This window comes from Bacillus rossius, chromosome 18 (assembly GCF_032445375.1).
Source record: "Bacillus rossius redtenbacheri isolate Brsri chromosome 18, Brsri_v3, whole genome shotgun sequence".
In the NCBI taxonomy this organism is placed as follows: Eukaryota; Metazoa; Arthropoda; class Insecta; order Phasmatodea; family Bacillidae; genus Bacillus; species Bacillus rossius.
This window is the reverse complement of record NC_086345.1, coordinates 6031744-6059178: the sequence shown is the minus strand read 5'-3', so window position 1 is coordinate 6059178 and position 27435 is coordinate 6031744. Positions and strand designations below refer to the sequence as shown.

Here is a 27435-nt window from a genome sequence, read left to right as displayed (position 1 = left end):
AAACATAATTTACTTATAAATTGTTTTGGTGAATTCCACAATTTCATTATTAAATCTAAAAAATAATAATCTAAAGCAGGGTTTCCCAATCTTTTTCAGTCCGCGGCGCACATACATGTTTACTATTTTGTCTCGGCGCCCTAACCTATTTGGCTCGTCGAAATAGATAGGTACAATGATACTAGTTAGGTAGATAAGCACAAAAATTAAAATATCCACATTATGAATCTGAACTGTATATTTATATTTATAAGAATATAAAATTAACACAAAAACATTCAAGAGAGACTTAAGAACAACAAAAATAAAATACAATAGCTACCTAGCTAGTCAATGTAATGGGCGAGCTTGGTGATCTTCACACATTTTTTCAAAACGTGGAATAAGGTTTGACACTGCTACTCGCATTTCTTGCTCCACATTGATCTTTGAGCGATATTTGCCCTTGATTACAGCTACAGCTGAAAATCCAGCTTTGCACAAATAATATGTTGCAAAAGGAATGAAAATTCTTATAGCTTTTGAAGCTAAAGTGGGGTATTCATTTTGAAGTGATATCCAAAACTCGACCAGATCGGAACATGTGAATCTAGTTCTAAGGCTGCTGTCGCAAGAGAGTTCAATGAGACTTTCTTCTTCTTCCGATGTAAATTCTGGCGGAGCTTGTGCATGGAATGGGTCTTGAATCCACGAATATTTATCGACATCGTCTTCGGCAAAGTATTTTGAAAACCATTCAAAGAGCTTCGAAAGGTGTTCTGTGAAAAGGGTCATCAGGTCTTGTGAGACAACAAGCTCATTTGATGTCGCATATTCATACAACTGCGGGAAACAATCTGGACCGCGATTTTCATTCATTTTTTTAATCCAAAACTGCAGTTTTTTCTTAAATGCAGCGATCTTCTCCAGTAGTTTCAGAATGTGCATGTTGTTGCCTTGCAAAGACAGATTCAGTTTGTTAATTTTTTCAAATATGTCGCACAAATATGCTAGTTTTAGCAAAAAATCTGGTTCAGCAAAGTATCTGGAGTTTGCATGATGCTCTTGTTGTAAAAAAACTGTGAATTTCTTCATGTAATTCGAACACACGAATTAAGACATTTCCACGGGAAAGCCATCGTTAATTGCAGTAATATATCAGTGCCGTATGTTCAGCTCCCATATCTATGCATAGTTTTTTGAAAAGTCTGGCTTTTAGTGGTCTAGTTTTAATGAAGTTTACAGTACCAATTACATGTTCTAATACTTGGTTTAATTCAGAACTCATCGACTTTGACGCAAGCGCTTCTCTATGGATGATGCAATGGGTCCACACAGCATGTGAGGCTTTTTTGCAAATAAGCGCTTGTAATCCTCCGTACCTGCCAGACATTGATCGAGCACCATCTGTACATACACCAATACATTTTTCCCAGTTGAAACCATTTTCTGTAATAAACTTGTCAAGAATTTCATACAAATCATGAGCCTTTGCACTTTCGGTAATGTTTTTTGCAGAATAAGAGTTCTTCGGCAGTAATATTGTCAGCCACAAAGCGTATGTAACAAATCAGATGTGCATCATTATTACTGTCAGTAGCCTCGTCAAGTTGCAGACCAAATTCCTTCCCTTTAATTTTTTCTATTAATTGGCGATTTAGATCCTCAGCTATGTCATGGATTATTCGACTGATAGTGTTGTTAGATAAGGGTACCTTAGAAATTAATTTTCCCGCCGATTCTCCCACCATAATATTCACCATGTCGAGAGCAGCCGGTAGAACAAGCTCTTCTGCAATAGTATGAGGTTTTTTGCATTTCGCCACCCTGTATGCTACCTTGAAGGATGCTATCAGTGCGTTGTTAAGTACTGAGGCTTGTTGAGTAAACACATTTTGTGTTTTTTTTTCAATTTTGTAATTTCCTATTAAAAAAATCACGCGATTTTTCAACCATAGCCGGGTGAATGGTTTCGAGATGTCGCTTTAACTTACTTGGAAGCATACTTTCGGTTGATAAAATTTTCAAACAGAGTACACACTGCGGTCTTTCTTCATTGTTTACTTCTGTTGACGTAAAGCCGAAGTCCAAATAGCTATCATCGTATTTGCGATATTTCCGTTTTTTTACTTCCCCACCACTGGTAGATGCATTATCAGTGTCCCTTGTACTACCGACTTGTTTATTTAATACAAATCTATCCATTTTGACAAAACAAAAGGCTTATGACGAAAACAAAACGAAACGACACAATCAAAACAAAACGGGAGACGACGACGTCATCTCGTCTCGCTGCTCGCTTGTAACTAAACAAATGACCATCGCGGGTGGTTCACGGCGGGGGAGGAGAGTACTACACGCCCAAGCTACGGTGGTCCTGTGGAGGGGAATTAAGGGAGCACCAGTGTCGTCGTGAGAGAGGGGTGGTGAATGAGGAGTGGTTGGCAGTAGGGGGATACCGTTTGCTGCGGAAGCAAGGGTATACATGTGCGTTCATTAGTGTACGCAACATGTAAGCAAGAGTATATGGATGAAAGGAAGACCATGTAGCGCAGTCGTGCAGTACGTAAGAAATGTGATAAACTGAAGGTATATTTGTATGAAACAGCGAAACAAGGTGTCTATGAAGATGTCAGAATGTGTACCAAACAGTCGTCACAGCATCACACTGTACCGTTTGCATTATAATAATTATTATATTTCACTCAGCACCAAACTGAATGTACATGTCGGTATACATTCGCCTATAATCAAAGAATTTTTTTTTGCGATAAATTGATGTAGCATATGCAAGAAACGTTTCAGAACAGTTTTTTGCTAAGTGCATGTAACAAACTCCCACTCAGCCACTTAGTTCTTTAACTCCTGACGTGTAACAATTGCTAATCACTTGACTGCACTGGCTATATATAGTTTTGTGATTTGTTGAACTGCCCGATGCCATTTGTCAATACATGTTATATTACAGTCACGCACGCTTCGAAACATTGCTCCGCTTTCAAAGGATCCGTGAAATACTTGAACACCGATACACCCGTGTCCTCGCATTGTGTCGTGACTTGTGGTAACAGCTGTACTTGCCGTCCCACCCGCGACATGCATTCCAACCCTTGAGGCTGACTAGGGGAAGGGAGGGGACAGTGTGGCAGAAGGGATGACGACGGAGGGAGGGGTCCGTCTGACCTTGGGTAGTTCACATGTTTACCGGGACCACAGTTGTCTCGGGCTTGTAGTAGATAAGTATCGGCGAGTGCGCAGGTAAGCGAAGCACTACGCGAGCGCTAGAAATTAAATTGTTTATTTTGTACCCGTGAACACTTTAGTTGAGGTTTCGGAGAATGGTAAAGAGAATCGCTTCACGGCGCCCTTCTTAACTTTCTACGGCGCACCAGGGCGCCGCGGCGCACACTTTGGGAACCCCTGATCTAAAGTAAAATCAAGCTCATTAAAACCCTGTAACTACATCATGTATTTTTTATGTAAATATTATCCTGTTTACTCACAGTTAACCAGTTATGTCCTAAAAAAAATACATATTGATTGACGTGACCTGGCAGCAAATCGCATCTGTTGTCTGTCACAATCAACAAACAAACAGAGCAAGTTATAATGGGTAAATTTGCATTTCTTTATAGTAACGATGTTGATTTTAAAAAGTCTTTGGCGTGCACATTTAGTTTAATCTAAGTATTCGTTTTTCTTATGTGTCATGCATTATTTTATTGCAAGTCTGTACATCCATGACACTTAACGTTAAATTTGACACTACCAGTACAAAACTTTTTTTAATTCCCCTAAACAATAGGAAGTGTTTTTACGTTTATAAGTAAGGGTTAAGTGTTAATCACTAGTTTGACATCTTGGTGTAAATCGCCAATATTGAATTCGTATTTTATGTTATAGACATTCAAAAACGTACGGTACTAACTCACACATTTAAATTGTGAAATAGTCACAAATTGGTAAGGTTTGCTGTGATTGGTCCTCTGTAAAACATTAGGTATGCTCCAGCAGTTCCAAATTATGTTTCAAAATCAGAAAACAAAGGCTTCAACGACCAACTAACGAAAACGTTCTGGATCAATAAAGAGTGATAGTCTGAAGTTGACCTAAAAAAATCGTTCTAAACATTGTGGAAGTTATTATTTATTGTTGTTTTCTACAAGATCAGAAGATATAAGAGACTGTAAGAAGTCAGTTGCCGAATTAGCTGCTGAGTTGGTGAAGCTATAAGTTGTTTTGATTCCGCCCAACCACCTGAAGAAAGGGCGAACAGCACTATGTATCTTCATGGCCCTCGTACCGGGAGGTAGTCCACTGAATTGCTGAATAACATCGTCGTAGAAAGAATAAGGAACCCAGCTACCGAACATCTTCACTGGTTTACCAGAAAGCTGACTACCTGTGTGCAAACCCACCTCGTCCCTGAAGGAAGGATGTTGACAGTCGTTGTACTACGTTACAGGTGCTTCTTAGGTCTTTTTCGCCTGTTGAGGTGAATTCAAGCCATAAAGTACTGAGACCTTCAAGAATTCTACCAACTGTAAGTTATTTTCCATCGTCTTCGTACGTTGAGTCTCTACTAACGTTTGTCCAGTTTCTAAGTTTTGATCATTAATTTAATTAATTTTGTCACCTTGTTGGAAACTATGAGTTAAATAATTTTATTTATAACCCTTACTGGAACTGATCACAGTATTTCCTTTACTAGTTTGTGTCAATTTAAAATCAATTAATTTATTTTAATGTCAATCTTATTATTTTGAAGTAAATTAGTTTTGTTTAATAAGGATGAAATCTGTCATGTCAAGATTTAAATATAACCTCATTCTCAATATGTATATCTGACAAATATTTGTTCACACCAAATAGGTGATTGTTGATTTTCACTCCGAGTGAACAGTTCTTGATGTTCACTCCAAATGGGCAGTTGTTGATGTTCACTCTGAATGGGCAGTTGTTGATGTTCACTCTGAATGGGCAGTTGTTGATGTTCACTCTGAATGAGCAAGGTTAATGTTCACTCTGAATGAGCAAGGTTAATGTTCACTCTGAATGGGTAGTTCTTGATGTTCACTCGGACTGGGCAGGTCTTGATGTTCACTCCGATTGGGCAGTTGTTGATGTTCACTCCAAGTGGACAGTTGTTGATGTTCACTCTTGACTGGGTAGTTCTTGTTGTTCTCCCCCAAAAAAATTTGAAATGGTTCAAGACTCACAAACTGGGGCCGATATTTGGCTTTGTCAAATAGCATAAAATGACTGTACACATAGTTATTTTGCAAACATTTCACAGAGTAAACTCTTATTTACGTTCTTACAGTTTTCTTAAAGTACAGGTAATTTTACGTAACTACGCTGCCCGAAAAACATAACTTACAATCCACTATTTACATTTTAAAACATTGGAAGATATTCAATATTGGGATGTACTATTGTACTCATGTATTTGTAACACAGCAAACAAGCTAGGAAAAGAAAATATTTTAATCGCTGAAATAAACTTTTTTTCTACCACAGCATCAGTCGATAGTGTCGTTCAGCACAAAAACATGAATTTGCTACAGTATGTGTGTAAGCCATGGCAATCGTTGCTAGGGAGAAATTTGTAGGAGAAAAGTAAAAATCAATTTTCCGTTTGTTTACATTTTTCATTTTGGTAAGGTTATATATAGTTTACGCACAACTTTTTTTTAGCACCTACATTGAATTGCATCAAAAAGGTCCTTTTCAAAAATAGCATATCTCTCTCTGGGAAAGGGTTTTTAAACAAAAATTCTGAAAATTTTATTATTGTATTTTTGTGTTACTAGATTATTTTGCAAAAAACATTTTTCAGTTACTGCTGGTTTAAAAAAACTCTATAGTCAGGAGAATGATGGAGTCACGGCAGTTAATTCTGGAGACCCTCTTTCCCCTGTACAAAAAAAAATCTATATTTTTTACTTATAATGGATTTTATAATACCTCAAGTGGTTTACTAGTAGTTTACCATTGAAACGAGTGATGTGGTTAGGTAAAGTTGGCTACTTTGAAAGTTCCTTTTTAACAGAGTGTAATTTCAGTTATAATTTCTTATGATTGAACCTGTTAGTATTTTGTCAATATAAAATGTGGCATGCACTCTTGAAATGATTCATGCAATTGTGTATGGTTGGTGGAGAATCACATCACCAATTTAAAAGGTCTTTAAATGATTCGTGCAATATGGAATTTTGTTTTAATGCAGTTTTTTGGACATACAACATTGCAGTTTTGCACTGTTTGTCATGGGAAAAAACTCATAAAAGCAAAATAAGAAATTAAAATGAAAACATACACCCACAGAAAACAATCTAAATCAGTCTGTTTATGCCTGATGACAGGAACAGATGCCTGATCCCTAAACGTCGCAATTGCTTTGTCATAGGATGCCTAATGTGTTCATCGGTATTGTCGTAGCGTTGTCCATAATATCTGTTTATCTTCATCGTTGTGGTCATTTATTTGCTGCGTTGTCAAGGTTTCGTTGTCAGCCTGCATTTACTGTTATTGTTGCTAGCCCACGGTGTTCGTCTGTGCTGCTGCTGATGATGTAGTTTTTTGTTATTTTCAAGACTAAATTCCTTCCACAGAATTCTTGTGTTGTCCGATATTTAAGTTTGAATGTGTTCGTCTGAGCTGTCGTCATATTACCTGTTTAGGTTCATCGTTCGGTTTATCTGTTTGGCATCAGCTGATTCAGACTTGTTTTCTGTGAATTTATGTTTTTGTTCTTATTTCTTATTTTTACATTTATGAATTTTACCCATGACATACAGTGCAAAATTGCAATGGCGTATGTCCAAAAAAATTGTATTAAGTAAAATGTGGCATATCTTCACGCTGCATGTTCGCAGAAGTGTTTCGGCGAGTGGACTTGAGCGCTTGCGCTGTTTGTGTCCAGGTGTGGAACCTGCGCGTGGACATCCACGTGCTGAACCACGAGGGGGGCCTGGTCGACGCGGCCTCGATCGCAGCCCTCGCCGCCCTCAACCACTTCCGTCGTCCGGACGTCACCATGGACGGGGAGCAGGTGGTGATACACGACCCGTCCGAGAGGGACCCCCTGCCCCTGACGCTTCACCACCAGCCCGTCTGCATCACCTACGCACTGTTCGACAACCTGTGAGTTCCCTCTCCACTGTGGCTAGGGTGTGGCTGCAAGTACCCTGTCCATTTGGCTGAGATGAGCACGCTGTCATTTACAGTAGGTTAGTTTAGAACATTGATGGGAGGTCCAGAGAAAAAAGAAAACTATACAGATCGACCAACAAAATTCATTAAAAAGAAATACTTAGAAAAATATTATTTTACTAAAAAATGTGTAAGTTGTAATGTAGAATTAGAAATTTTTTGTTATTATTTATCTTGCAACTGTAAGTAGTAGGTAACTCATATTTTGCATTACAACATTAATACATTTTTTGAAACATAGAAATAATTAACAGATTAATTTTATTTGTTCCAGATAGTTAGACATGCTTATTCAATTTCATTATATTATAAAGGTTTATTATATTTCAGTCAAATTAAGAGTGTATTTGAGAAATTAATATCATGGAACTTTGAAGAGTCAAATTTGTTCAGTAATATGCTATTGTTTTTAATAAATATTTATCACAAAAAAAACCACAGGAAACTATTGTTTTAAAAATAAAACAAAAATAAATCTCAAGAGTGAAAACAAGAGAGGTGATTAATTCCTGTTAAGCAGTATCCTATTTCGCTATCTAAACCCTGCTTGCCTGTATTCGTGACAGACAGTGCAGAACTGGAGGTGCAGCTATTGTAACATTAGCATTGCTGGGTGTTAAATAGTGATGCCTAGCTGCTTAATTAAAAATGATTGTTTTTTTTCCATTGCTGATTGATGGTAAATTTATGGTTATAAGCATCTTCTATTAAGTGTTAGAATTGCTATAGTATTACCGTATTTTATCGCATAGTCGTCGCACATTTTATACTAAAATCAAGTTTGAAAAGTAGGGGTACGACATTTATGCTGGAATAAAAAAAAAATTTGTTAGGTAAAGTTATGGTATTCATAAAAACAAAACCCATTCATGGAAAGTATGTTTATTTAAAAAATGTGAAGTATTAAAGAGTACGCCAAAAAAATTTAAATTAATAAGTCATGCAAAAAAAACCGTTCTTCAACTTAAAATAGAAAATATAGGTGCGACAATTATGCGCGTGCGACGATTATGCTATAAACGAGAGTATAGAACTGGCTAAAAAAAAGAATTTTGACTGGAAAAAAAAATTGGGTGTTCTGATTGAATGCTCTTGATATCTCTAATGAGCATAGTTAATATTTACTAGACACTGGTCTCTTCATTCGCTCACACGAGGCAACACGAAGCTACATTCAGGGCGGGAGAAATAGGCTCCAAAAGTCGACAATTTTTTTTCTCTCTCTCAATATTATAAGAATTGCTCGTTATTGGTTGCCAAGAGCAGGAACCTGGTTATGTGGGGGATTGCAGGGAGGAGGTGTGTATGGCCGCAGGGAGGAGTTAGGTGGGGGATTGCAGGGAGGAGGTGTGTGTGGCCGCAGGGAGGAGTTATGTGGGGGATTGCAGGGATGAGGTGTGTGTGGCCGCAGGGAAGAGTTAGGTGGGGGATTGCAGGGAGGAGGTGTGTGTGGCCGCAGGGAGGAGTTATGTGGGGGATTGCAGGGAGGAGGTGTGTGTGGCCGCAGAGAGGAGTTAGGTGGGGGATTGCAGGGAGGAGGTGTGTGTGGCCGCAGGGAGGAGTTATGTGGGGGATTGCAGGGAGGAGGTGTGTGTGGCCGCAGGGAGGAGTTAGGTGGGGGATTGCAGGGAGGAGGTGTGTGTGGCCGCAGGGAGGAGTTAGGTGGGGGATTGCAGGGAGGAGGTGTGTGTGGCCGCAGGGAGGAGTTATGTGGGGGATTGCAGGGATGAGGTGTGTGTGGCCGCAGGGAAGAGTTAGGTGGGGGATTGCAGGGAGGAGGTGTGTGTGGCCGCAGGGAGGAGTTATGTGGGGGATTGCAGGGAGGAGGTGTGTGTGGCCGCAGGGAGGAGTTAGGTGGGGGATTGCAGGGAGGAGGTGTGTGTGGCCGCAGGGAGGAGTTAGGTGGGGGATTGCAGGGAGGAGTTAGGTGGGGGATTGCAGGGAGGAGGTGTGTGTGGCCGCAGGGAGGAGTTAGGTGGGGGATTGCAGGGAGGAGGTGTGTGTGGCCGCAGGGAGGAGTTAGGTGGGGGATTGCAGGGAGGAGGTGGTGGCAGACCCCACGCAGCTGGAGGAGCGGGTGTCGCAGGCCCAGGTGGTGCTGGGCATGAACTCGTACCGGGAGCTGTGCGGCGTGCACCTGGGGGGCAGCGCCCTGGCCTCGGACAGCACGGTGTGGCAGTGCTCCGTCAAGGCTGCCTCCCGCGCCGCCCACGTCGTCGCCTCGCTCAAGGAGGCTCTGGCCAGGGACCTGCGGCTCAGGCGAGTCCCGCTCCGTGACGTTGTACCGTTCAGGCATGGAACAAGTCGAGGATAGTCAGTGAAATCTCTAAATGTTTCTGGAATATTTTTTTTTTGTGACAACAAAAGTGAAATGGAATATACTGCTTCCGCCAATGTTTAGGCACCTCAAAAATTATCTAAACGTTGACTGCAATGAATTTGATTGATTTTACTATTCGTGAAATCCCGCCGGGCTTTTTATTGTAAACTCGAAAGTTTGATATGGGGGAAAACTCATCCAGATGTTTACAAACATGAAAACAATAGTATTTGGCTATGCTGCCATTTTTTTTTGTACGCCAGTGTCACTTGTAATCAGCTCTATCCTGAATTTATTTCCAGTAATTCTAGAGACTAACAGCACAAGTTCACTTCACATGGTATGGGTGGTACTGAAGTTCATAGAAGGATGTATGTATGTAGTTTACGTCAAGATATTCTATTTCATGTGAAGTCATAAAATAAAGGGATTGACAAACTATAGAAGAGGTTGAATATTATTATGACAACCTATGATGTGAAATGCTATTTGATGGGACTGCCGTCAAACACAAGCAGGGTCATCAGCTAGATCCAGCTAAGGTCACTAGAAACCACAACAGCTGAGAACTGCAATTGCTGAGACCATGGACATGCTAACAGTTGTAGAGAGTACCTTTTACAGGAACCGTGGTTTGCTGTGACTGCCAGCAGGCTGCAATAGAGATCTCGCCGACCGACCTCGATAATCAGACGACAGAATCCATTCACCCAGGCGGAGGGTATTCTTTGATTACTTATTTTGCACTGCTAGGAATTCATTTTGTAATGCAAACTTGTTACTTTGTGAAGACAAGTCACTCCTAGGTGAGCTATTCCGAGCGGACAGGTCACTCAACAGCTTCTGCATGCTAATACAGATAAATTCAGAAGGGTTATTTAAACATATTAGAATAATTAAATAGCATGTAATAAAATTTCAATTAATCCTTTTGGGAATGGTATAAAGACTGCAATGTGATTTCTGTAACTTTCGTGTTGACTGGATTCGTAAGTAGGGCTTGTGCACAGTAATAAAATATTTTGTTACGAAGCGGCCAGAGATGGCTGGAGGAGCTCTGGCCGCTCTGAGGGAAACTGCTGCAACCAGGTAATGCCTGTCTCTACCTCTTCCCCCCTCTCCCGGCTCCTTTCCAAATAGTCCTGGCGCCTGGCCGCCGTTTTCTGGTGAGTTCTGCATGAAGTGGCATAACTGGTACACAATTGGACGGTCCCCGGGTAAAAGGTAACAAGTCACATTTTGGTGATTTTTAGTTTATTCCAGCAATAAACTCTTAAGCATACTTATAATATGTAAAGCATTTTTAATCATTGGCAACTATGTTGGTAAATAAAAGAATAATGCAAGAAAAATTTAAGTATTTAAATTCAATTTTTATCTAAGAGTTTTTTTTTGTTTCTCCTGCAAAAAGTGAATTCTTGACTTGTTACCTTTTACCCCGGAGACGTCCAATTGTTCTCTCGGCTGCCAGTGTCGAGTCAGGGACTCGGAGGGCTACGAGACCTCTGCAGGGCAGGACGTGGCCGGTGTGTGAGACGATGTGGACCTCCTGTGAGGCTGGTGGCTGTACCGTGAAGTGACCCCGTGGCGAGCGGTAGCGGGTGTGACGCGATGGGCACGAGTGAATACCAGAGCATCGGGGACTGTGTAGTGGCACAGCAGTGCTAGGCAGTGTGTTGGGACCGAGGTGCACAGTAAGAGACAAACAGTAGAGAGAGCAACTGTTGAGCCGAGCTCCAGTGAGGAGAGTGGAAAGTGAGCTTACGAAAGTGTGATTAATTTGTAGACAGACATTTAAATTGTTATAATTAAATTAATAGTGTAAATGTTAGCTAATATAATAAAACTTCGGTCTGGTTCTGTTTTTCCCATTTTGGTGTTAGAAGTATAGATAACCCTAATTAATAAAGTTACGATTAAGTAATTTTGAATATAAATATTATAATAAATAACTTAAACATAAAAATATAATTTAGCTATTTGAGAGTAAAATTAGTGTTCGGAACTGTAGTTTTTTTTCTATCCTGGAGGAAATATTGAATAACATGAGGGAAATAAAGAGTGAAACGAAGCATGAGAGGAAGAGCTGCTTTGAAGAAACAAAGAGTGAGATAAGTAACAAGCTGAGCAGAAATAAAAACTGAAATAAAGTTAAACCAGGAGAGTAGCCAGGAACAAATAAAATAAAATGATATAAAGAAAATGAAGCTTAGCCCAAAGGAAATGTAGAAAGAGATGAAGAAAAGCCAGGAAGACTCAGAGAATGAAATAAGGAGTGAAAAGAATCAAGAAGATAAGAAGCACCAAGAAGTGATGATGGGTCAAGAAGTGGTGAAGAGAGATCAAGTGGAGATGACGAAGAACCAAGATGAGGCCAAAAAGAAATACAGAATGAACTAGTTGCTGCGCAAGAAGAAATGGAGAGAAAAAAAAAGAGGGAAAAGCAAGCAAAGCATTAGAAGTTAAAGGGTAATGTTCAGAGCAGTATCTGGTCCAACCAGAGCAACACTGGCCAGCCAACGTGCGGTGGCTGTGAGAGAGAGTGAGATCTGTCGAGGCCATACAACCCACGATGGAGGAAAGGCACGCGATCCACTTTGAGCGGCATGGAAAGGCAATTATGAAATTATGTAGTACTGAAACCAATGAACAGAAAAGAGAGAAGTGAACAGAACTGATAAAAGTGGTTCATCTTATTTGATCAAAGGAATACGTGATAAGAGGCATAATAGGTGTTCAAGGAGGAAGCAAAGTCACGAGGCGGCCAGCGATGGCTGCTCTGCGGAAACACTGCTGCCACCCAGATGACACTCGTCCCAACAGCACACAGCGATCATTCACACATATTAATTGGGTTACCATTTCAGAACTGTCACAGCGTGTTCAGGAAAAATTTAAATAATGCCACCTTATTTTTAGATGCTCTAGTTTGTAGATCAAAATTTGTTTGTTCCTTTGTTTGCATGTGACTTAAAACCGTTTCTTTGTTATTTTAAAACATAAATTTATGGCAGATATGAAACACCAGATTTTTAAGCGTTTTGTTTTGACTCTCATCTGTTACTTCGGAGTTTGGCATTTAAAAGCCACAAAGGAAAATCCTTATATTTTAATGTGGGTCCTGTGAAACTCCTCATTAAACATTTTGTTACAGTCGCATGAAGACACAATTTTTGTGTGGATCTTTTCTCTTTTGTTTTTGGACCCTGACACAAGCAATGTTTCACACTTGTATTTTGTGAGTCATAATACTGTTAATTAGCTCCTAAAATACCATATTTACTCGTGTATAGTGCGCACCATGATTTTTGCAACAAATTCCAAAGAAAAAAATTTATAATTTTTTTCTTCACATAAATAAATTGTACTAACATTTTGTGGTACCTGTTAAGTAATTACTTATGAAACAAATGATTATTTACATTGATGTGTGGTGATGTGTCAGGGAAATACTTAAATTAAATACTCTTCTACCTGAAAGCGAAACTTTTGTGGCATACTGTACCATCTGAAACGACACGAGCAAGCTAAACTCTGCTGTGTAGACGGAAGATAATGAAGCGCTGTATCGTCACAACTGGAACGAGGGAGGGAGGGAGGGAGGCAGGCAGGAACCGGACTATGACCATCAAGTAACCTTGACAGTTGACAGGACTAAACACCACCACTCCCGTCACACTATGTTGCTAAGCTGGCGCGGAGAACTAGATGACTCACAGGTAGCTGCTGGGACGAGGAAGCGAAGGAAGTGGGCCAGGGACTGGTGACAACATGCTCTCTCTTTTTCTTTCTCTCTCTCTCGTTGGAGGCGACAAGTGGCGTAGTGGCATTTCTCCACCCGGCACAGTGTGTATATGAGAGACCTCGTTGCTTGTGCGTATGTATGGGGGATGGCTAGAAAAAAAAAATTATTTCCACTCGTCCCCCCCTTTATTCACCCTTTATTTTTCCATGTATAGCGTGCATCCTTGATTTTGTTTCCTTTACTTGAGGGAAAAAAAGGGCGCGCTATACACGAGTATATACGATAATCTTTGTGCATGTTTGTTTGTTTTTTTTTTTTTTTTTTTTTTTTTTTTTTTTTATATAGGTTAGTGGTGAAAAAGAAAATCTTCATTAATTAAATTTTTTGATTTTTTCTTTTTTTGTGAACTATTCGTTAAAACTGCAATTATTGATTTAAATTCAATATAATTGTTAAAAGGCTCCCAGGTGTTGGTAGTAGGAACATTGTGGTCGGGGTGGTGTGCGCAGGGCGCGGGGAGAGTTGGCGGGCCTGGCGGAGTGCGTGCGGCAGCCCAGCCTCCTGTCGCTCACGCAGGACCGCCTCAGCCTGTGTCTGGACAGGGAGCTGCTCAGGAGGAAGGCCTCAGGCATGACGTCGAGGCAGGTCCCCGGTACGTGCTGTGCTCCGGCGTTCATATATATTTGGACTCTCGTTTAGCTGGGAGGTACTCCACAGCACCCTTATCTATAATGACGATCCTTTTTCTCCCAAGTGTTCGTAGGGAGTCACTAAATTTTCTTTGTTTACTCCTTGTGTCGCCTCTGTTGTTGACTTTTGATAGCTATTAAATGAGGGCCACAGTGTTAAAAGTTTCCAAATCTTTTTACCTACCTACTTATTTAGTAATTATTTAAGACACTTGGGGTAGTACACTGCATAAGCACAGACTACATGTTTCCCAGGCTGGGTGTGTCACGGGATCGGTGTCAGGCCGCGGAAGCACGGGCCGCTCTTGTCCCCAGACACGGAGCGTGACGTGCTCTTGTCCCCAGACACGGAGCGTGATGTGCTCTTGTTCCCAGACACGGAGCGTGACGTGCTCTTGATCCCAGACACGGAGCGTGACATGCTCTTGTTCCCAGACACGGAGCGTGACAAGCTCTTGTCTCCAGACATGGAGCGTGACGTGCTCTTGTTCCCAGACACGGAGCGTGACATGCACTTGTCCCCAGACACGGAGCGTGACATGCTCTTGTTCCCAGACACGGAGCGTGACGAGCTCTTGTTCCCAGACACGGAGCGTGACATGCACTTGTCCCCAGACACGGAGCGTGACATGCTCTTGTTCCCAGACACGGAGCGTGACGTGCTCTTGTTCCCAGACACGGAGCGTGACGAGCCGGTGGTGGTGGCGCTGGGCGGTGCGTCGGCGGAGCTGCTGCCGGCGTCCCTGGCGGCGGCGAGCGTGGGCGACGGGGGACGCAGCAAGTGGGAGACCCGCTCGGGCGCCAGCGACGGTGCAGAGGAGGAGGAGGTGAAGTTCCGCGCGCCCTCCCACGTCGACCCGGACCTGGACGACTCCGGCTCCGACCCCGACCCCGGCTCCGGCTCCGGCGAGGACGAGGGCAGCGACGACGTCGAGGTGATCCGCGAGGTCAGCTTCCAGGAGAAGCTGCAGCAGGTGGAGAACATCGGTGAGTGTTCTCCCGTGTTCCACGCATCTTTCACCGAGAGGATTATCACCCATTGGCATAGCTGTGTTCATAAAGTTGGGGGGGGGGGACAAATAATGATTTGGATGTCGTGTAAACCCATTCCCCTCTTACTAAGACCGGGGGGGAAAATTTTGATTTTAAAAGTGCTAAATAGCACTTTTTAAGCAGTTTTTGTATCTAACCATTGGATATATCGATGTTAAAATTATTATTGTTTCCTTAAGATAAAATTTGATGAGTGAAGAAATTACAAATAAAGTTGGGCAGAATAATATTATAAAATAAAAATATCACGGTCTAGAAAGTTGGGGGGGGGGGGGGGGGGGGGTCAGTCGCCTCCGCCCCAACAGTTCAGGGGGACACGTCCCCCCTGTCCCCCCCGGTTCCTACGCCCCTGTTATTACCTTACACCATGATTTAAAGAATTTTTAACGTTTTTTTCACTCGATGTCGTTGCGATTGCAAACATTATCCACAGCTCTTGAAAAAGTAACCAAACTTAAGGATAGTTCACGTATCACAAAAATGTCCCAAAATTTAACAGTAATGATGCTGGAGGTTAAGAAACGTTAATCTCCAGTGTCTCTTTAGTTTACAGTCGCACGTTAATTATAAACGGTCCACTGGTCACTTAAAACGTATAAAATTGATGTGTTCCTGCAAACAATAGCTCTATTTGGTATTGTGTTTCATTAAGCATAAAAATGACCCTCTGAAATAAAAGAGTCTTTTTTAAAAAACTGTTTTGAAGGTTTTGATAAAGTCCTGAAATTGGTTTACAGGGTATTTGTAGACATCTCGTATAAGGTATACAGTAAAACAACCTGAACGGACCATAATTTTGTCACTTTGCAATAATTTGTACTAACCATATTATTAAAAAATTTGATCATTTTCTTTTAGTACATGCATAACACACTTTAAAAAATTGCATGTGCTCCAAGGAAACTTGCAATAATTTTTTTGCAGCACTGTTTTTTAGGGATCGTAAAATACAATTGTTGGATGGCTACATCTGTGGCTCAAAAAATATTTGGTAATTTACTACTTTCTAAAAGTCTCGTAAGTCAGAAGGTTTAAAAACTACATACGTAAAGAGATGTCAATATTTTGGAACTATGTCTTTTCTAAGCTTTTTTTCCCCAACCTACACTGATCCAGAGTAATGGCATCAGTATTATTTCACTTGAAACTTCTCATTACTTCTTTGTGTTCTTCTGGAATATTTGTGTTAACCATCATTAATCTCATTTGATTATTTACCCTTGGAACAAAAACGACTTTGTATTACATAATAATCATATCTTTGTATTAAATAAATTACCGTATTTACTCGTGTATAGCGCGCCCTCGTGTATAGCGCGCACCACGATTTTTGCAACAAATTCCAAAGAAAAAAAAATTTTTTCCCCATAAATAAATTTTACTAACATTTTGTGGTACCTGTACGTGTGAAACAAATGATAATTTAAATTGATGTGTGGTGATGCGTCAGGAAAATACTTAAACTCTGCTGTGTAGACGGAAGATAATGAAGCGCTGTATCGTCACAACTGGTACTTGGGCGGAGGGAGGGAGGCAGGCAGTAACAGAGACGCGCGGAGGATTAGATGACTCACCGGTAGCAGCTGGGACGAGGAAGCGAAGGAAGTGGGAGGGGGAATGGCGACAACATTCTTTCTCTCTCTTTTATTTTACTAGCTGCGTTGGCTTTGTGTAGAGGGGGAGGTCTAAAAATAAACAAGAGACGTGCGAGCTTGCGCGCGCACGTGTGTGTGTGTGTGTGTGCGTGCGCGCGAGAGACCAGGTTGCGTGTGTGTGTGTGTGTGTGTGTGTGTGTGTGTGTGTGTGTGTGTGTGTGAAAGAGAGGCCTTGTTGCTTGTGCGTATGTGTGGGGGGCTGGCCAGAAACGTCAACAATCACCTGGCAGTTAACGACTTCCACTCCTCCTCCCTTCCACACCCCCCCTTTTTTTTTTCCGTGTATAGCGCGCATCCTTATTTTTTTTCCTTACTTGAGGGGAAAAAAGGGCGCGCTATACACGAGTATATACGGTACTACTTAGCACAATAACTCGTATGTAAATTCTTTAGACTGTGAAAATACTTTGTATTACCCTCGTTTATCGCATAATGGTTGCACTCGTGTAATCGTCGCACCCATATTTTAAGGCGTCAAAATTTGGATAAAAAAAAACCTCTCGCGTAAACGTCGCATGTTTTTGGTCCCGCTATTAGATTCCGAGCGCTTTGTGCGCATTTTTTCCGTATAAAACAATGTATTTTAAAATAGAAATCTAATATTTATTCGAACATTACCTCTCACTTATTTAATTAATGGAAATACAAAGTTGTCTGACGTGTAAATTATCTTTTAAAGACTTTTTAAACGTTATTATCTTTATCTGATCGTCTGCGTTGCCACGGTGTACCTCTTATGAACATGTAGTCAGCGCTAGTTGGCATCATTCGTGTTTGGTTATGTTGCTTCCCGTATAGAGCGCGCGCACTTAGTTGAATATCTCAACTGCCGAGTTAACAACATTTGATGGCCCGCATTCTTTTGTGGTAAATGTGTACTACGGCAATAGTTACGCATTGGTTCACGTCACAGATTCAAGTGGCTTGCGTTCGCGTTACAGTTTGGTTTTTCTTTAAGTTGAAGAATGGTTTTTGTTTAATGACTTATTAATATAAATTGTTTGGCGTGCTCTTTTAAAGTTCACTGTTAAATAAACGTACTTTCCATGAATGGGTTTTGTTTTTATGAATAACTTTACCTAACAAAAAAAAATTTTTACGCATTATCGTTGCACCCCTACTTTTCAAACTTGATTTTAGAATAAAATGTGCGACGATTATGCGAGAAAACACGGTAATATGGTTTTTATTAATGAGGTTTCACTATACATGAATAATGTGTTCCTAAAAATGTTCCTGTTATCCAAAATGTGTAGGGAAATATTCTTTACGTAATATAAATGTGTTGAATAACACTCAACAATAAATATGTCACTCCATTTATCTTGATAAGCCTACCATTGAATACTTTGTATGACAAATAGGACAATGCGTAATGGGAGATAGTTATCGTCAGTCGGCTGGTTGACTTGCCCGCCCGGGCGTGACCTTCAACTCACATCGCGTACCTTTTGACAAACTTTCCAAACCATCCTTTACTGGCAGTGAAACAGACATTACTGTCCGGCTATTTACATTTAAATTTTTCAAAAATTAAAGTAATATTGGTGAATCACCACTTGGTTTACATGAATCCTATTTTTCATTGCACCATTCATTTAACAACCTTTTCCATGTGAATCATCTGTTAATTTCTGTTCCGATATATAATGTCAAATATATTTTCGCTAATACAACCAACAGCATCAGATGCCAGGGTATAGTATTTTTCAAGTCTTTTTGGCTTCTATGGAAACCCTTTTATCAAATGTTTAAAATACAGTAAACTCTCGATTATCCGGGCCTGGATTATCCGGTTTTCGGGTTATCCGTGCTTGATTTTTTTATGAAGTGGTAAAAAAAATGACGGGTGTAGCTACACCGCGACTGCGCAGCGCTTTTTTTTTTTTTTTTTTTTTTTCTGACCCTTCAGACCCTCGTTCCCTGCCACCTTCACCCGTCAATTTGTCACATTTTAAACCAAAAAGGAATGCCTTGACTGCTGCTTCCGGCTCAACTCCCCCCTCCCCCCCTTTTTCATTTTCTTTTCAAGCGTTCTTTTCAAAGCGCACCACCACGCTAAAAAAAAAAAAAAAAAAAGTCCCTCTACCTCTTTTACCTTCCCACACTCCTGACGGCTGGAAGAGGCATTTTTCACACAGTTATTTACATCAGTTCTCCCAGGCACATTTGTTTTTGTAATCATGTCTGGTAAAAGGAAACGTAAAGTGCTGACAATAGCAGAGAAGTTAGAAGTTGTGGACAGGTTAAGAAAAGGAGAAACTGCCGCGAAATTAGCACAGGAATATGAAATTGTAATCCAAACCGTGCGAGACATTAATAAAAGTGAAGAAAAACTTTTGCAGTTTGCTAGTAGATCAGACAGTGTGGCAGGGCCTTCTAAACGTAAAAGCATGAAAACATCTACCCACGCACGCGCATGCAATGAGGTCTCACACACGCACAAAAGGAACAAGGCTCTCGTACACACGTACACACACAGGGGGTGGTTTAGGAATTTCACCTCTACCGGCCGAAGCAGCCAGTAACACAATGGGAGGGGGAGGGCTTCTTGAAAACACCGAGCGAGAGAGAGAGACAGAGAGAGAAAGGGAGTATGTTGTTCTCCACCAGACACCCCTTCCTCTCCCAAAAACCCCCACCCAACAACAGCCCCCGCGCCAGCATAGCCACGGCCCCCTCTCGCTTTGCAGCCTTTGTTTACTGCATGAACCTTTTTTTCCTTCCAACTAACGGTATTTTTCCTTGTTTGAAGATGCCATTTAAATCACTCTTTCTTACGAAAGAGCCAACAAGGAATCATTCGTAATAACCAGATTAGTTTAGGATTACTATTTACGTAGTCAAACTGACGGTGCATTTCAAAACTCTCGTAACTTCGGTCTCGTATTATCCCATACTCGTAGTTATGACTGAAAAGTGCATCCTAATTTTAATAGGCGGAATTAACAAGAAACAATATCTTGCCGCGCGAGGTAGAAAAATAAAATGCAATAGCTGGAAGGGGGGAAAAAAGGTGTATAATATTGTGCTGTGGTTCAGACACTTATTTTGTAGTGACCCCGGATAATAAGTCGTTAAAAGGGTGGAGGGAGATGCTGAGTTGGGACTGCCGCCGCTCTCCCTCCCGTACAGGGCTGCCACTCATGGGTTTTTCCACCCAGATCTGGGTTTTTCCGATGGTGTTTGGGTTTCTTGGTTTTTAAATAATGAATTCCAACAATTCTAGGTTTTTTATAATTTTAATTAATTTTATACCTAAAACAATAATAAAGGTAGCTACTGTATCTGTTGCAATATCTGTTTGAAAAATGCAAACAAGTCTGTGTTTCACACACTAAAATACATATAAACACAAAACTAGTTTTCAAGAAGCTAAGTCGAATATTAAATTAGACACATTCTTCAAAGAGGCTTGAAGAACACAAAACCAATGCAACAATTAACCTTCAAACCGATCTTGTAGAATCAGACTCTGAATAAAGACTAAGTTACATGATGCAGTTTTATAAAAACAATTACCGGTTTAAAGAATGAAGTGATGGTGTTTGTTTTGTCATGTATATATTTGTAGGTTTTTTTTATGATATGTGCTGCTCCAAGAATTATTTATATAGCCATTTTGCTGCAGTGTAGTTTTCTTGTATTGGTTGTATTTAACCGTTTTCAGTCTTGTAAGGTAATTAATTGTTTTATATTAAAACCAGTTATGTTTATATTTTTGAATTAATACTCAAAACATTTTCAACGATAGCATTTTTAACGCATCTGGGTTTTTTACCCATGTTCCTGGGTTTTTTTGGTAGGTTATCTAGGTTTTTCATGAAAATCAGAGTGGCAGCCCTGCTCCCGTAGCAATAAAGGGGACAGGAGAAGGATGGCGGCAACACAGTGCCAGTATTATTTACGGTCCAATAAGCTGGGACACGGTATACAAAGCCTTTGCTTGTACTCATAGAATTCTACTGAAGAGACACTCTTTTGCCAGTAAATACACCATTTTTAAGTGGTGAAACGGATTATCCGGGTTTTCTTATGGGCACTCAATTATCCGGGCATCGGAAGGTCCCAATTAACACGGATAATCGAGAGTTTACTGTATTCACAAAATCAAATTGAATTGCAAATATTGTTCTCTGCAAAGCTCCATTACACTTAATGTATAAAATACAGGATTGAAGATAAAATATCAAGCGTTATGTGTTTGTAATGTTTAAACTGATTGATTAACCAATTGGGTCCCATGTATTAAATCTTCATTAAAATTATAAAATAACCATCCATAATATTAATATTGAGCTTTCATAAAAGCAAACAGAGCATTTTTTTTTTTTTAAGTAGCTAATTCATCCAAGCAAAACATATATTACAACATAAAAAAGAAACGCGCAAGTCTTAAGCTTCCCATGTTTTAAAGCTTTGCAACAAATGCGAAGTTTCACTTCAGTTGCAAAGCTTGGCATCACAGCCGAAGCTTCGGATAAAAAGAATGGCAAATTTTCTGGTGAAGTCAAATCGAACATTAAAAAGAGCTTTGATTGATTCGCTTAGTCAAAGCCTCACACAGGCCTACTCAAGAGTATTCGTAGCTACTGTTGGTCTTCATTTCGGTACAGTGTTTCCTCGTTTCTGGCGGATTACATTTCACTTTTTGTATTTTCATGTTTGGTACTCCCATTGAAACCGTTTGGGCAAATTTTTTGGGTGCGGTCTGAATGTACCGTATCAAGCACTCGCTGTGTGGAGTCACTGAGTTACTGTGCAGCATGTTCTGTGGACCAAGCTAGTCTGTCGAGGAACAGTCAGCCGGCAGGGGTGTGTGTTGCAGATCTACTGGACAGCGACGAAGAGGAGACTGCAGTGGTCACCAGCTCGTTCAGTGGCGCGAAGGAGCAGAGGTGAGGGCTGTTCCCCCACGTTCCCCCTTTGTTTTACATAAAGGCCCTGCTGCGCGACAGAAAGTAAAGGTTTCTATACAGCAGCGAATGAATGATGTGCATAAGAGTACCACGATTGGGTACAACTGCAGTAACATCATAATCTCGTTTGGGTTGGTCTTCTTCAACTGGGCATCCTTGCGGATACTGCGATATGTCGTTCGCATTTTCCCGTTATGCACGAAGACATGAGTGGAGCAAATGCATGAAGAATCCTTCTCGTACGAAGTTTCTCTGCGAAGAGTGTCATGTTTGGTTTGCCTAACCTCCGTTATATCCTTAAAAAAATGTGTGCATGACATTCACGTGTAACAGAGGTGAAACTTTTTGCTTATTATGTATGGATAGAGATAAATTCTCAGTATTGTTTACTGAACAAGAGATAATACCTAATTGAGGGTAGTAAGGATGCGGGTATGATCTCAAATGAAAAATGCCTTTTTACGCGTCCTGTACTTTTGCATCCGTTCACTGGAACTTTTTGGCGTATCTTTTGGCGGTTTATTCCCTCATTGCCTTTGATAATACCTCTGATCTGTTTCTGTCTTTGTATTATTTTTAGGCATGATGTTAAATCATTATCTTCAGCTGAATAAAATGAATGAACAAAAAGAAACACTCCAGTCAAACATAAATTACACTTATAAAGTCTATCTCACAAGTCTATAAGTCCTTTTGACATTGCAAATCACAGTGTTCACACACCAAAAATAAATTATAAAGGTAACATCTTAATTGTAATTTTTTTTGTATATTTTCAATCACACTGTTCACATAAATATGAATGAAACTTATAAATTTAATTGCACAAATCAGTAACTTTTTTCCACACGAATAAATTAATTTTAGATACTTTAAAAAAAAGTTTATGGTAGCGTCAATTGTTAGCCGTTACGAAAATGGAGGATTAAACATTTACAAGCAGCTTTACGAGAATTCCGTAGCATCACTTCTGCGTCATTTCTACCTGTTCCCTGCCGTCTCCCCTTTTGGCAGTTACAAATAGCATATAGCATGATATGCTACGTACCCAGGGTATCCACAGTTAGTACTTTCATACTAGATCTAGTACTTTTATAAGTTTTTTAGTGGTCTAGTACATTTACGCTCAGATCTAGTCCTTATTTTTCTTTAATATAATAATATTACAGTAACTCCAATATGTTTTATTATTAAGCGTAATTATTTTTAGAAACTATGGAATGTATGTATGTGTGGTGTGTGATATTTAAGTTAGAGCATTGCTATTTTATTATAACTTTCTAAATTGTTAAAACCATAACTAATTATAATTTATTACTTTTTTTTTAAATCTAGTACTTTTTTCTCGCCTAAGTTGGTACAAAATATTTTTTCCTTGTGGACATCCTGTACGTACCTATCCCCCTCTTTCCTTGCCCAATCGACCGCTAGCGCATGGTTGTAGTGGCGTCGCCGCTGACACACTCTCCTCTACCGGTTCCCACACTACGTACCATGTGATAAGAATTTTCGTAGTACTCAAAAATTGTAGCCCCCAGCAAAGAAGTTCCACTTCGAAAAGGCCTTAATTTGTCTTGAATTAAATAAGGTCCCTTAATAGTCCCTAAATTTCACTCAGAATCCTTAAAAACTTTAAAGACTGGTAATGTGCAAGTAATTGATAAACACAGTATTATTAAAGTTCTTTTGTTTTTTATTTGGCAGTAAACAATGCTTTGTGTATGCTCGATACAATTAGCAAATTTAGGACCTCAGGATTAAATTTTGTACATAAAAGTTTTTTTGTTTTTATTAATGTATAACTAGGGCCTGGAATTTTTCGCGATCGCGAATTTTGCGAAAATTCGCGCGAATTTCGCATGAAAACGCGAAAAGTAAGTACATTCGCGAAAACCACAACATTTCTATATTACACTGCGAATATATCCCCGAAAAGTACCATTACAGTAGAATTCTGCCGATGCGAGCCCCCTCTGATGCGTCCATTCCGTTTATATGACCGTTTTTTTTTGAGAAAACATGAAAAATTTGAACAGAGAAAGTCGAAAATTTGAGTAAAATCGGCTGAAAAACAAGTCTGTTACACTTTGTTGGGCTCTATGTGTTCACGTTTATCTTGGCGAGAGCTGTACTGTAAGCAGCCAGGCATACAAAAGACGTCTAAAAATAGATACCACCCCTCTAGACTGGCCACGCGGCAGTGTCTAGACGAGCTCGGCGCCTCCACTATCGCACGAAAAGCCGTCTCAGCTGTCATGTTATCTTACCCGCCCGGCGGCTTGACGTCATACGTGACGTGACGCGACGCTTGCCTCTCCCATCCCCTGCTAATTATTCAATGTTCATTCCTCCCAGAGCCACAAACCATGTAAAAACAATCCCCCCCCCCCCTCCTTATCCAACTAACATTTCAACACATTCCCTCCCTTATTTCAACCTTCTGCGTGAGAAACTGTCAGCGTGTTTTTTCTCTCTTTTTTTTTTTACGCTGCGAAGGGACCTGGAAAAGATAATTGCTTGAGCTGTCAAAATAAACATCGCTGACGGCAAGGGTCGGAGCGCATCCTGTCGGTCTGTCGTTGTGATTATCTACTCCAAAAACATGTCACAGCATTTCAGGATAGCATTGTTCTTATTTCTTTCGTTTATAGCCGAATGTTTTCTACTTGATCCACACAAGGTTAAAGTATCCTTTAACCCAAGTCTTGTGTTTCAGCATAATTACCTTATTTTTACATAAGCCGTGTTCGTGAATGGTTTTGATGCTCAAAATTGATCTGGGGTATAGTTCACACTAAGTTTCTTCTCATTTGTGCGCTGGGGTTTGTTCACGTGGCAACCCCGTGTTCCTCCACTCCATTAAATACGAATATATCAGTCAGAAACATGGGTTTTATTGTACTGACAATAGCACAGTGATGTGCAAATTTTGCAACTGTAAAGTTTCATGGGATAGAAAAGATTTCATTGACAAACACCTAAAGTCGGCTAAGCATGTGGCATTGGCAGCCAAAAAAAAAAAAAAAAAGAAATTTGTAGTTGCAAACATCTATAGCAACGTGTCTGTTTTGTGTAACTGTTTTGGATTTAATTGGCTGTTATTATGCATATTAGTCTATTCCTAGTATACATGGATTGTTTATTAAATATATAAACTATTATATTCAATAACTGCACAATTTAGTCAACATTTAAAATACCGGTAAAATTTCCATTGCATAACGAAAATACCGACTTTAAACCACCGCTTTTCTAATTTGAAAGTACCGCTTTTTGCATACTGAAAACACCAAAATTTTCCAGGCCCTATGTATAACTCATCGTTAAACTTAAAAGGTGTGTTTTATTGTCCAACTTTGAACTATATAGTAAATATAATTAGTGATAAAAATTAAATGGTATGGCTATAAATTTCAGATGGACACTATACTTGGGTTAGATGTGTGTTCCAAGGATAATTCTAGACAATAGGGACTTATCTGTAAGAATTGAACTAACTCACAAAATCTTTTTTTTGTGCATTAACTATTTAATATTGTTATTTTCTTGAGGGATGTTGTGGTATTACAAATAGTTTCCACCTCTCAATATTGGCGAAGGTGATGAAGTAAGGGTCCTTAAACACTCCTTAGTGTTTGATTGCACATGAGAAGATGGAAGTGTACCAACCTTGAGTACAGTAAATCCCCGTGTAGAGGTTTTTCAAGGTACTAAGAAATTTCAACTTATTAACAGGGTGATTTTACTTTGTATTTAAAGGTCCAGTGATCCTTTTTTTAAACTTACTATCCAGGAAATATTTCCAAGTGGGATTTTCTTTAGAAAGTTTTTTTCCTGTACTTTGTGATATCTAATATCAATTTAATGAATGCAATAGTAGTTTAATTTTTTCTCATTTGATCATTTAAACTGAAAATTTTCTGAATAGTTTTGTGAATAAAATCATGTGAGTTTGCTGGCTGTGGTAATTACTTAGATCGGATAAAAAGATATGTATTCCTCAATTTTCTTTTTGACATTCTGCAATATCTTAATCAGTACTTTTTAATTACAGTAGACTCCCGATTATCCGGGTGCGGGTTATCTGGTTTGCAGTTCAACCGTGCCATATTTCACTTTTATAAACCATAAAAACAAAAATAATTTTTTACTTTTTATTTCTGTGCGTCTACATTTGCAACGACACTTGTGTATCATTAAATACATTGCAATGAATTAGTAATGCAACAATTTAATAATGTAACAAATCAACAAACAGTATTTTGCTTTTTCTTAATAGCTATTTGCTTTCTTTATTGCATAATTATTTCTGATGACGCCCAAGTTTTAGCAAATGTTTATATTCCGCCATCATGTATGTCAACAGCAGCTCCGGAGATAAAAGTCAGAGCTTTCAAGGCTAATTCACCTTGCACAAATAGCATGCGCTAATGGAAAATCATGGCAGACACACGTTTATAAACAACAGTGTCAGGAGTTACATTTTGTCGGCACGTCAAAATAAATGTCTGGATAGGAAAATAAATGTATTATTAAAATAATTCATGTGATTGTAAACAATTGCAACCTATTTGCCTAAAACTATTTAAGTGTGCTATTAAAAAACTAGGTGTTTATGCAGAGATGCATTTTTTCTTGTTAAATTCCTAGTTTACTGTTAAATGTTCGCAATGTTGCGAAAAGGTGAAACCAAACAAAATTTTGTGATTTTTATTTTATTTTAAAAAGGTTCTTAGTTGCTAGAAATATTTTGTGTTCTCCCTGACTTGCCAGGATTCCCTGACCATTTTCATTTCTCTAACTTTTCACATTTTCTTGGTTTTCTGTGCCTGTAGCAACCATGTTATGTGAACTATTTTCATGATTCTTAATTCAGTTCATTATTTGCTTTGTCTTCAGCCCACGCAAGAAGAAGCAAGCCCCCAAGCAAAAGGAAGTCGCGGAAAAATCGCGATCGTGGTACCCTCAGCAGAGCCCGTGGTGAGCGTTGTGTTTGTGTTTTCCAAAGTTGTCAGCGTGAAACGTGTTAAAAAGTTGTGATGGACTTCCTTGTTATACAGATTAAAGTGGTGTGTTGAGACAAAAAATTGCTGTCACATTTTGTTTGATTGTAATGATCAGCCTGTTGGTTCAGGGGGCTGTGAGGGGGCGGTGGGGGCATCCCATGGGGGGGGTCGACCACCCCCTTGTTACTGCCCTAGAACATAAAAAAACTGTAAAGAAAACAAAAAAATATTTTACTCTTTAGTAGGGATGGGTCAATCAAATACCATAAAATCCTTAGTACTCGAAGGATTCAATGTTTCAGGAAAAATATTAAAGTAATGAAGTAAACAAAAAAATTCAGCACTGATAACGTCTGAAGTGTACTAATTCACCGTGGTGCCCGGCTACGATAGAGATTGTTCCTTGCACTAGAGATGGGTCAGTACCGGTTCTCGGTCTCGGTTCCTACGGTTCTCAGCATTTTAACCGGCACCGAGAACCGCAGCTAAAATGTCGGTGCCGGTGCCGGTGCCGGTACCGGTACCGCCAGTATAGCAAAACCCTTTACGAAAATAGTCTTTCACTACAACTTAACTGCAGCATGAAATGGCTCAACTCACGTTCAATTCACATATGAATTATTTTTTTTGGACTTCTCTAACTATAAAATAAATTACACGTGAAAATATTTAATGTTCTCGTCACATCTGTAAACAAAGTACGTTATACAATCAAAACATAACAGTTGAAGGTGCCATAGATATATGTAGTTCATAGATGTGTGCAACTCTATAACGTGCCTCAATAGAGATGTGAGAACAGAATGACGCCATGTTTGTTTCAACTTGTTTTTAAAAATAGGTTTTTAATTGAG

General features: G+C 39.7%; 1 protein-coding gene across 1 annotated transcript in view; it reads left to right on the top strand.

Moving 5' to 3' along the window:
• Positions 1 to 26662, top strand: part of LOC134541075 (exosome complex component RRP45) — a 32638-nt gene extending 5976 nt beyond the window's left edge. Inside the window, exons 4-9 of the mRNA XM_063384219.1 lie at positions 6905 to 7125; positions 9232 to 9453; positions 13769 to 13911; positions 14624 to 14935; positions 21485 to 21554; positions 26475 to 26662. Of these exons, the coding sequence (XP_063240289.1) occupies positions 6905 to 7125; positions 9232 to 9453; positions 13769 to 13911; positions 14624 to 14935; positions 21485 to 21554; positions 26475 to 26559 (1053 nt within the window). The 3' untranslated portion in view covers positions 26560 to 26662. The remainder of the gene's footprint in view (positions 1 to 6904; positions 7126 to 9231; positions 9454 to 13768; positions 13912 to 14623; positions 14936 to 21484; positions 21555 to 26474) is intronic.
• Positions 26663 to 27435: the final 773 nt, after the last annotated feature.